The sequence below is a fragment of the Abrus precatorius genome, unplaced genomic scaffold (assembly GCF_003935025.1).
Source record: "Abrus precatorius isolate BTA unplaced genomic scaffold, Abrus_2018 Scaffold11, whole genome shotgun sequence".
NCBI lineage: Eukaryota > Viridiplantae > Streptophyta > Magnoliopsida > Fabales > Fabaceae > Abrus > Abrus precatorius.
The window spans coordinates 6,050,150-6,061,912 of record NW_020874303.1 but is presented as its reverse complement, the minus strand read 5'-3'; the positions used below and the strand labels follow the sequence as shown (position 1 = coordinate 6,061,912).

The following is an 11,763-nucleotide window of genomic DNA, read 5'->3' as shown; positions in this document are numbered from 1 at the left end:
AAAATAATATTTTTTTCTTCACTGCTCTCCTCTTTCCTTCCAAATCACATATATTTGATCCACTTATAATGCATATAACCTCCAAGTTACTGCTACTTGTCCAATTACAAATAGATATTTTCTAGCAAACATAAACCATTGCTATTACACATTCTGAGATGGCATATTTATTATTTTGCTATGTACAGAGTTATCACTTATCAGTACCTGATAGAACAGGCTAAAAAATTGCTCTGTTTCATTCTTCTTTTCATCAATTTTTCACTAAAATATAAACGAAATGAGGGTTAACAATGATTACAAAAGCATTCTTTATTAATATTAAAATAAAATTTTATCATTATCTTACAACAAAGTATATGACAATACACATCAACATACAAATAATTTGTACAAACAACTTTAATTTCTTAATTTCAGCCTCTAAATATGTTATTTTTGCAGCCAAATTCTTTATCCATTCTTCATTCACAGCTGCTGCACTTGTAAGAGGAGACATTACTTGAGAGGTTGGATAATTAGCAACATTATACCTATCCTCTATACTATTTTTGTTATCAGCCCATGCAAAATAATTGCAATGTTCACCAACCTACATCATGTGTAAGAAGTAATTTAATTTAATTTATCAGAAATGGCAATTGAACACAATGATAAATTAACTTTGTTTACCATATATTTGGGACATCCAAAGAACAATCTTTTAGTATTAGTTTCTATCTGTGAAATTCTAACAGCTGCTTTCAACCCACAATGACAAATCTTGCCATTTCATTTCTTATTTTGTTTTGATGATGACCTTGAAGCAGAACTCATCAGAGGGCTTATTGATAAGTATGTAATTAGGCCATCTTTTACAGCTCATATATTCATATTTAACGTTTATTTTATTTGAATTTTACACTAATTTATATATTAATTGTGCAGTTTGGTATAAAGAGGCCGTAAGTGGATTTTGGGTGTATTGTGGGCCTAAATTGATAGAAGATTAGAGCTTCGCAACAGTCAGCAGGCCCAAACCCATTCAATAAGCACGGGGTGCTTCGAGCTCATGCACGGTCGTGCTTAAGGCCTTGCACGACCGTGCTCATTTGTGGGAAGCCCAATTATGAATAGTTTTTAGGGTTTTCAAATCCTATAAAAGGGAAGATCTTATGCATCGTAAAAAAACCCTTTTTGATCTTGGCTTTGGCTCTAGAATATATTTTTTGATCTTGTCTCTCTTGCACGGGATCCTTAGCACATGCTTGGCGAGACTTGGAGCTTCAAGTGATCGTACTTAAAGATCAAGAACACATCTCACACTCTAGTTTGCTATTTCTTTTGATTATGGCTTTGTTTATGATTGTTTTAGTTCTTTTCTTTAGTATGAGTAACTAAGTCCATAGCTAGGGCTGTGGGAACTATTGTTCATGGATTTATGGAATTTTGATATTTGAATTTAAATTTGATTTTCGTTTTGTGATTAGATTTTATCCTATTGCGCTTCTTTTTTTAATCCTAATTAATTATATCGTTAGGAAACCGTACCTCAGTTAATTAATAGATCTATAGGGTAAAATGAGACAAAGGATTAGGTGGACCAAACCAATCTTTCTCTTCTAATCGTTATTAAATTAACAAATTCATAGGTTCCTTAAGCTTTCTTAAATTGATGTCTTGCATGACCATTGGGGATGTTAATTTAGAGAAAAGAATATTAATATTGCATGACCATTGGGTATTAATAGTATTCGTATGAATGATTGGTAATCACAAGGAAATCGAATTTAGAGTTAAATAGAAAAATAATACAAAGGATTGAATGAGAAAACCCATATACCTTAGGTTCCTCTCCGATAAGTTCAACCAAGATATGCATTTGTATTCCTTACTCTTAGTTCTTAGTTTTATAATTGATTTTATAAATTCTTGTTTTTAATTAATCTCGTATCTTTGAAGCTTAAACAATTGAATTAGGAAATTCTTAATAATTGGAAAATAATCCTTGTGGGACGATATTTCGAAAACTTAATTTAAGAACCCTGTATTACTTCTCGATAGGTACACTTGCTCTCCGAACACTTATATTGCTATTACTACTCATATAAAGTGTTGGAAACTCAAATCGTGCAAGGAAGGAAGGAACATAATAATAGAAGCAAGATACCCCAACAATAGAGAAACGAAAGAAACCCAACAAAATCAAGTAACCCAATTGCAACCATGAACCCTAACCCTAATGGTGGAAGAAGACTAGAGGCACAACATATATTTTGATATGTTTGATTCAATTTGGGCAAAAGAGATTTCAATGATAACGACACCGTTTCGCAATTATTTCTGCCACGCTAGCTTCCAAAATGATGTCGTTGTTGCCGACAGGAATTTTGACGTAATACTGAACGTGATAGCTTAGCCTTCTGTGACGGTCTCTTAACAAGGTTTAACGTCAAGGACTAAAATGCATAACGGGGAAGAAAGTTATGGACTAATGTAATATTTTAAATGTTTCAGAAACTAAAATGTTGGATTCAAACTCTCTCAGAGACTAAAATGCTAGTTTAGTTAATAAAATATTATAAAATAAATGACGTAGCAGTGCGGAGCTGGCTGCTCTTAATAAAATAGAGTTGACGACAGAGATTAAATATTAAATTTTTAACTTTATAGGAACTAAATTCGAACAAATTTTTTTATAGAGACTTATCAACAAATGATCTACATTTATAAGGATAAAAAACATAAACAAAATTAATAAAAAATTATTTACTCATATAAATAACAAATAAATGTTCTATTAACATAAATTCTATAATAAATAAGGATAAAAAAAATGTAATAATTGATATATTTAAAATTTAATATTTATTTTTTATGTTTTAAATAAAAAGAATAATAATAACAACAACTGCTTTATGTCATATTTAAAAGAAATACAAAATTGAAATGTATTACTATAGCTATTTTTTATATGGTTCTCCAATGAATATTTGAGTTTTATTTAAAAAATATGTAATAAAATTAAATACAAATTTTTATTTAAATAAAATTTTAAGTTTTTACACTACATTATGCGTATACTCTTTGGATCACCTTGTATATTTTTTCCTTTGATACTTTTTACATGCCATCTTTTATTATTATTATTTTTTATTTATCTGTTCTTTTAGAAGTTCAAGAAATGTTTGATTATCTTTGATCAATTATTTATTAATTTAAAATAAAGGAATAATCAAGTAATAAAAATAAAGAAGTCTAATAGAAAATTATATGATAATTTTAAGAAAAATAGGAACGTTAAATCTATTTTTTAATTTTATATAAAATATTAAAGTGATAAATAATAAATAATAAAATACTTATTATAAAAAAAAGGAAAATACTATATGTTTTTTAATTGATTCTGATTTCTATTTGAGATTTTTTAGCCTCTATTTGGTGCCTTAAAAATTGTTAATAAATTTCATTGATTGGTTATCAATTTGAGTTGAGAGCACGACTGTAACTTTCCTCTTAAACATTGTTATTGTAATTTGATTTTTTTTAATATATAAAAAATTAAATATTACAAAATTTAAATATTTTAATAGCATTAAATGTTATAATGTTAAATATTTTTTATGCTTTAAAGAATTTTATTAAATGATTATTACATTTCAATTATTTACTCGTGCACGGTTTTGTTTCCGGCATTTTTAAAGAGAAATTTTGTTTTAATTTCAAGGAGTTATTTTAAGAAAACATTCTTTAATTTTTTTAATTTTTACTTTAATTATAAAACTGTCTTCCTATTTTTATTTCATTTTCAAAATTTTAAAATTTATATAAAATTAGTGAAAATATTTTTTTATTTTTTTACTTCTTATATAAATATTTAATAGAAAAAACTTAAATACAGTTAAAGTGATAATTTTATAATTGAAAAAAACATATTTCCCAAAACTAAACAACATCTTTCTTTTGGGACAAGTTTTGTGTCTATTTATATCCATTTTTCTTGTCTATTTTGTATATCCACAAATATATATATATTTTTTAAAAAACTTGTTATAGTTTACAGGGTTTTGTGATGTTTGAAAACGCCTCATACTATTATTTTCATATTTTGTAACACAGACAGTATCTAAATCATTTTGTTTTCATTATTAGCTTTAGAATTGTAATTTAATTAATACTTACAAGAGAAACATCAAATTAATCCTCTAAAAATAAAAAAAAATGTTTTCAACTAAATCATTTAAAGATTTAAACTACTATATTTAATAATATTTCCTAAAATATATCATTACTTTCTTCTTGGACTAATTAAAAAAAACAAACAAAAAGATAAATAAAAGTGTCGTGTAGCACATCTTACTTTTTGGTCGGTAAAATTATATATAAAGTGGAGGTATTCTTCTGGTGTTATTATCATCACTCGTTTTCTTTGCCCCATCAAGACACTAAGAGAAAAATGGAAGCATTGTGGGGCGTAGGCTTAGTTATGACAATGATAATTGCTCTAATATGGGCATGGAAATTGTTAAACTGGTTATGGCTAAGGCCAAAGAGACTAGAGAGGCTTCTAAGAAAGCAGGGTTTTCAAGGCAATCCATACAAGCTTTTGTTTGGAGACACAAAAGAGTCTATGAAGTCGAGAAAGGAGGCCATGTCCAAACCTATGGATCTCTCTGATGACATAGTGCCACGTGTGTTTTCCTATATCCAACAAACTGTCAAAGAATATGGTATATGTTTGTGATTCCACTCTTCCTCATTTGCAACTTTCATCTATTTGCCTTTTTCTTTATAATTTGATCAGTTATGTTCATGCACTTTTCTTTGGTACACAATTTCTTTTTCTAGATAGTGACTCTGTTTTGCAGCCCCTTCTACAATATGCAGTGTTTGTTTAGTTTTTGTTGAAAATCGGTGTTAATTTATGTTGTCCAGCTTATATGTTCACTTTGCCAGGATTTTGAATGCCTTAGCAGTTTATATTCGTAATCATCTAGCTTATATATATGTTCTAACCTACAAATATAGAACATTTTATTATTTTTTAAGTTCAACTAGCTTTGATTTAGGCTTGTGCTCCTTTTTTTTTTTAATGTCACAAGTCTTGGTTTATTTTTCGCTCATTGAATATTTTATTTGACTTGACCCTATTCTTTTTGGGGCTTCATTTTTTTTATCAAGTTTTATTATGGCTTCATTTAATTCATTGCTAACTACTAATATAGAGCATGATACCGTGTTTGGATTCCTATGTTAGCCTTATAGCCTATAATATCTTCATTTGTTGACTGATTGCTTTGGCAATTTGTTGTTGGTCCATCAAATCATTGACAATCCCCAGTCCTTTAATGGAATTAGCGATCATACTTGCTTATTGAATCTCAACATTGTGTGAGAAAAATAACATACCCTTTATCGCCTATCTGTTTGCTGTAAGTACTTTGTTACTCAATGCAATAGGCTATTATGCTATATTGAACGTGCTTCTTTACAAAATTATTTCATTGAACAATACTATCCAGCACCATAATTCCCATAGTCATTTTTAAAATTGATATAAAACACTAGGATCTGTACCAAAAGTTTCCATCAATTGTAATTCATCTCAAATTAAAATAACACACGTACAAAGTTTCTCTGTTTCTTCAGTTCCTGATATATTTTTAATAGTTTTGCTTATAAAGCTGCTGATGGTATGCAGGGAAGAATTCTTTCATTTGGTCTGGACCAACACCAAAGGTGATCCTCTTGGATCCAGAGCTAATTAAAGACGTATTTAATAAGATGTATGACTTTCAAAAGCCTCAATCGAATCCACTTGCCAAGTTACTAGCTGCTGGTCTTGTAAGCTATGAGGGAGAAAAATGGAGCAAGCACAGAAGGATAATAAACCCTGCATTCAATTTAGAAAAATTGAAGGTTGATTGCTCTCTGCTAGATATGGATCTTATGTAATTGCCTTATGCACCATTTCAAAACGTCAAAAATACTGGGGAATTGGATTTTGGATCTGTATGTTTGATTTTATTGTCTTCTACTTTTGCATGGAAAAAAAAAAAACTCTTTAAAAAATGTGACATGTTTTGCATGCAAAATATACTTCTGCAAGCAACATAGGTTTGGTTTATTTTATAAGCAACATGCTCTGAAGTATGAATGCGTTTGTACTTAGTATGACATTGAGAGAACCTTAACTATTTGTTACTTCCTCATTACAATGCAGATTATGTTACCGATATTCTTCAAAAGTTGCAGCGATCTAATTACCAAATGGGAGGGAATGTTGTCTTCAGATGGATCGTGTGAAATGGATGTATGGCCTTTCCTTCAGAATTTTGCTGGCGATGCTATTGCCCGAGCAGCATTTGGAAGTAGTTATGAAGAAGGACAGAGAATATTTCAACTTCTAAATGAGCAAGTTGAACTTACAATGAATCTTACACTAAAAATTTACATACCTGGATCGAGGTAAGATTAATATGTAGCTATTTCATGATTAAAGCAAAATGAAGCTTATTAAATGAATTTTATTTATCTAAACTAACATCGTAGTATATTTACCAGAACCAACTATTAGCAAATAATAGTTATAAATGAAATATTAGTAACACTATATAATACATTCTTTTCAATATACTATTATTATTTAAATTTATTAAAATGTAAAAGTTGTAGATTATAGTTTAAATAATCTTACTTATAGTTTTATAATTTTTAATAAATTGTAGAGAAAAATGTGATGTCTCTCAAATAGAATGAAGAAAACTCATAGCAACATTTATCATTATGAATCTTTATTTGATATAATATTCTTTAAAATTAATTTATACGGATCAATTTTTCTTAAATGAAAATAGAATTGGACGTTCAACTTTTATACAAGCGGGAGAAAATTTGGATCTTGCTGATAAAGAACCAAATATATTTACCATCGATAGATCAACCACTAGAAATACAATTAAGTTTGAAAAAATAAATAATCCTCTTCATTCATTATATTAATGGGATGGAGCAACGTTTATTTGTAGGTTTCTACCTACTACTGTGAATAGGAGGGTGAAGAAAATTGACAGAGATATAAAAGCTTCGCTTATAAATATGATTAAAAAGAGAGAAAAAGCACTAAGAGCAGGTGAAACAACTAAAAACAACCTGTTAGATATACTTTTGGAGTCAAATGACAAGGAAATTCAAGAACACAGAAATAATAAGAACGTTGGATTGAAACTGGAAGAAGTAGTAGAGGAATGCAAGCTATTCTACTTTGCAGGGCAAGAAACAACTTCAGGTTTGCTTGCTTGGACAATGGTGTTATTAAGTAGGTACCCTGATTGGCAAGCACGTGCAAGGGAGGAGGTTTTACAAGTTTTTGGCAACAAAAAACCAGATTTTGATGGCCTAAATCACCTTAAGATTGTAAGTATTGCATTCTTATCTTTACAAAAACTCTAGTTTTATTTATAAGAAACAAATGTTAATTGTTTCTACAAAATAGTATGCCCCCTTAGTCCTTACCGTTATCATAAATATTTTCATAATAGGTCACAATGATTTTATACGAAGTTCTTAGATTATACCCACCTGCACCTGGGATTACTCGAACTGCTCAAAAAGATGTGAAACTTGGAAATGTAACATTACCTGCTGGAGTGGAAGTTTCCTTGCCAATAGTTTTGATTCACCATGACTATGAACTCTGGGGTGATGATGCTAACGTGTTCAATCCTGAGAGATTTTCTGAAGGAGTTTCAAAAGCAACAAATGGTAGAGTTTCATTTATCCCATTCTCATGGGGTCCTAGAATATGCATTGGACAAAACTTCTCCATGTTGGAAGCAAAGATGGCGTTGTCCATGGTTTTACAACATTTCTCATTTGAACTTTCTCCAGCATATACTCATGCTCCAGCTATGATACTTTCTCTCAAGCCACAATTCGGTGCTCATATCATTTTACGTAAAGTGCAAAAATAAAATAATAATCTCTTATATTGTATTTTGCACAACTACGACATAATGTAATGTTAAGATCACAGCTTAGAGACTATCATTTGAATTCATTTACATATTTATGTGTGTTAATCTCTTTCAATGAGTTGTTATCTTGTTAACAAGGAGAGAAAGAAAAAAAAAAGTTTAATTTCATTCTAAAGTATACAGCAAAACAAAGTATTTTAAAAATTGTTGCTTTAAGTTTGAGATTTCAGTTGTTCAAACCACATTTATTTTTATCTTTGAGGAATATTAGCAACAAATCCTTTAACATAATTTCTTTAATATATTTTTTATTATCAGTTAAAAGTTATTGAAAATTATAAAAATATAAAAAAAGGAACATTAATTTAAAAGTGAAACTCATATTATTTTTATAATTTTAAATAAATTTAGTTAATAATAAAAAGTGTGTTGCTAGCAACTTTTTTTTTAACTTTTTTCGGTGAGCTTTACTCTAAAATAGTTACTTCAAGTATTGATTCAACAAATAAAATCTTATGTTCAAACATAACAATTTATCGCTGAAATATCTTCAAAGAGCAATCCAACGATTTTCTTAGAGTAAATAAAATGAACTCTAAAATTAGGTTTTTAAATGTAACAAATTAAATTATTAAAATTATCGTGATTTTATTGATAGTTTTTCAAATATCTTGAGATACGACATTATATATTATATTTTTGAAATCATTTCCATTTTTAACATATTTTTTCATTAATGATTAAGTTAATGTATTTCAGCTTTTTTTCAACGTTGTTGATTTTAGTTGCTCCTCCTATTTCCATTTATTCGTCATTTAAAACAAGGTAAATTCTACGTACCTTTTCAATTGAAGGAACTTCGGTGGAATTTTTTATTTTTTAATATTTTTTTAAAATTATTAAAATAATTTTTTTTTTGTTTTAGGTCTTTTTACCATATCAATACCTATTTTGTTTTATCCAAGGGATGAAACTTATTTTTTTAAAATTTTTAATTAAATTTTGTCTATAGAAGATATGAAAGTACAAAACATATGTCACAATCTTATTGAATTTTGTTTGTACAAAAAATAAATCTAAGTTTGAAGGACAGGGGATGACTTGGACACATGACACTGATAAATCTATATTTTGACATGCTTTTATACATTATATACTTATGTGTGACTATTATTTTAATAAGATTTTGTACTAGTTGTCCATATTAATTATGTAGTTTAACATAAAAAAATTACAATTAGATTGAGTATATTTTGAATCTAAATTGGATGAAAAATAAGGTTTTAACCAGTACATTCATCCCCTAGTAGCCAGCACGAGAGTGTTTTGAACTACATGCACAGTTGTACTTATGGCTTTGCATAGTCGTGCTTACCAACGAAAAGTTTATCTATAAAAAAATATTAGGTTTTTGAGACCATATAAAAGGAACCTCAAAGGTAGCAATTAGGAATCATCTTTGACATCCTAAAATCGTGATTTTGATGTACCTTTGACAACACTTGGAGTCAATGAGAGTGAGATCATTGACGAAGAAAATAAAGTCTTCTTTAGAGCCAAGCAAGTAATTAAGAACGTGTTTGAAGAATGAGAACTCTTTCCATTCCCTTCTTTTGGAAGATTCCTTTAATTTGTTTTCTACTTTTATATCCATGGATTTGTTTGTAACTATTTTAATTGTTTATGTTATGATGAGTAACTAAATCTATAGTTACATCTATGGTGAACCATTTATATTTTATTAATGGAGGAATGTAAACATAATAACACAAACACAATAGAAGAGTAATAGGAGGTAGAAAAATATTCTCTCAAACTTGTAAGAATTAGTGAGGAGCACTAATAGAAATAGAGCAAAAATAGAACCACAAAATATTAGAGGAATCAAACAATTATTAACATGGAAAAACCTTTTAAGGTAAGGGTAAAACACCATGAGTCGTCCAGTCAAAAGAAATAATCTATTACCAATAAAGGGTATAAGAAGGTCTCTAATGAGTGCATAAACTGTGCTTACAAACAACCAAAATAAATAAAGCACCATTACTCTCAAACAACAAACAAGAAGATGAAAAATCCAATTGTAGAGTATGAAATTGTGATATTTATTTCTCCCTTTCCAAACATTTTTTCAATGATCCAACCAGACAAAATAAAGATTCACATCTTATGAACCTTTTACCAAAAAAGTAGCCTGATCTAATGGTGAAAGAAGCCCTAGTTCTAATTCAAAAAATACCACTTTGGTGATATACGAAAATAGCAAAGGGTTTTCTTTCTCTCTTCTCTCTCAATGTTTTGCCATAAAGAGCCTCTTTTTTCTCATACCCTAACTGACCCTTTGCCACTAATTTTAATGACACACAATGGGCCAACATATTTAAACTTTTCTCCACATAGGAAAAGAGCCCAAAGACCTAACAATTCTTCTCCCTCACAACTATGTGGAGATAATCGCCAAACCAACAATCTCACAACAAACTTTAAACTTTTCTCTTGGTAGCACCTTAGTCATTATATTAGCATCATTATCATTTATATGAACTTTGACTAACTCTAAGAACTTAGCATCTAAAGCATCTCATATACAATGATACCACATCAGTATGTTTAGACCTAGAATGAAAGTTAGATTCTTACCAAGATGAATAACACTTTAATTATCCACAAATAGTAGATACATTTCTTGAACAAAACCAAGCTCCTTTAACAATTTCTTCACCCATAGCAACTTCTTGCAAGCTTCAGTCATGACAATAAATTCTACCTCTATAGTTGACAAAGCTACACACTTTTGCAACTTAGACTACCAAGCTATTGCATACATCAAACTACGTAGAGCAAATGCATAAGGAATTCGTTGCATATCTAATTTCTTAGCTTCATTTCATGTACTCTATTTAGAACTCAATTTAAAATGAGCTGCAAGAGGAGTGCTTACCCTTTTTGCTTTTTCCATCTGAAATCTCTACAATACCTTTTCAATGTAGTGTTCTTGTGATAGCCACAACTTCTTTTTTCTCTCACGTAAGATTCTTATACCAAGAATTTATTTAGTAGCTCCTAAGTCCTTCATGACAAATGACTCGCCTAACTGCTTCTTTAACCTATTAATTTTAGAAATATTTTTTCAACAATAAGCATGTCATCAACATATAATAATAGGATAATAAAGTCATCATTAGAAAACTCCCTGACAAAGACACAAGGTCAAAAGCAGTCTTTTATAGTTTTATTTACACATAACACACTCAAACTTCTTGTACCATTGCATTGGAGACTGCTTTAAACCACATAAACTTTTTTATCAACCTACACACATAGTCTTTCTTGCCTTCAGAAAATTAAAATTATTGTTTGTCCTCAAGCAAATTTTTTTTCTTTATGAACAAATGGCTGTAATAAAAAACTTAACATAACTTCTTCTATCCATTCTTGCAGCAATAACTCATACTATTCATAGGTAACTTGACCATTACTTTACACCATGCATGAATTAAACTCCATTTCCAAGATGAATGTTTCACTCTAATGCTCAAGTGTATAAGTTTGTGTTTGCCCTTTCGATTACTTTTGCTAAACTCCTTACCATAGGCTTGGCAATGTTCTAATTCATAGCTATCTATGTAGTAATGTCATAAATCAAGAGGAATTTGCATGGGTTGTAATGGGGTTAAAGCTCAGGTAGGAAGACATTTTGGATTTTGGCTATTTCCTAAGTCAAAGAGGATATGAAGGATGAGTTAAAAAGCTTAAGATTTGGGTTAATTGCTTGACATTTTTTTTTAATTGTACTTGTCTATTTTAT

The 11,763-nt window shown here is 29.3% G+C and overlaps 1 protein-coding gene across 1 annotated transcript; it reads left to right on the top strand.

Moving 5' to 3' along the window:
- Window positions 1-4,394: 4,394 nt before the first annotated feature.
- On the top strand, window positions 4,395-8,125 carry LOC113854714 (cytochrome P450 72A68-like). Its single transcript, XM_027485888.1, has 5 exons — window positions 4,395-4,709; window positions 5,681-5,898; window positions 6,203-6,447; window positions 7,008-7,395; window positions 7,521-8,125. Exons 1-5 carry the CDS (start codon window positions 4,436-4,438, stop codon window positions 7,950-7,952), a joined length of 1,557 nt encoding a protein of 518 aa, XP_027341689.1. The 5' UTR covers window positions 4,395-4,435; the 3' UTR covers window positions 7,953-8,125.
- The last annotated feature ends 3,638 nt before the right edge of the window (window positions 8,126-11,763 follow it).

Bases quoted from the DNA above. Each gene is read 5' to 3' on its own strand.
- LOC113854714 (XM_027485888.1), top strand. From the start codon at position 4,436: ATGGAAGCATTGTGGGGCGTAGGCTTAGTTATGACAATGATAATTGCT. The intron at 6,448-7,007 runs GTAAGATTAATA...GTTTATTTGTAG, and splicing joins ATTTACATACCTGGATCGAG to GTTTCTACCTACTACTGTGA. The intron at 7,396-7,520 runs GTAAGTATTGCA...TTTTCATAATAG, and splicing joins GCCTAAATCACCTTAAGATT to GTCACAATGATTTTATACGA.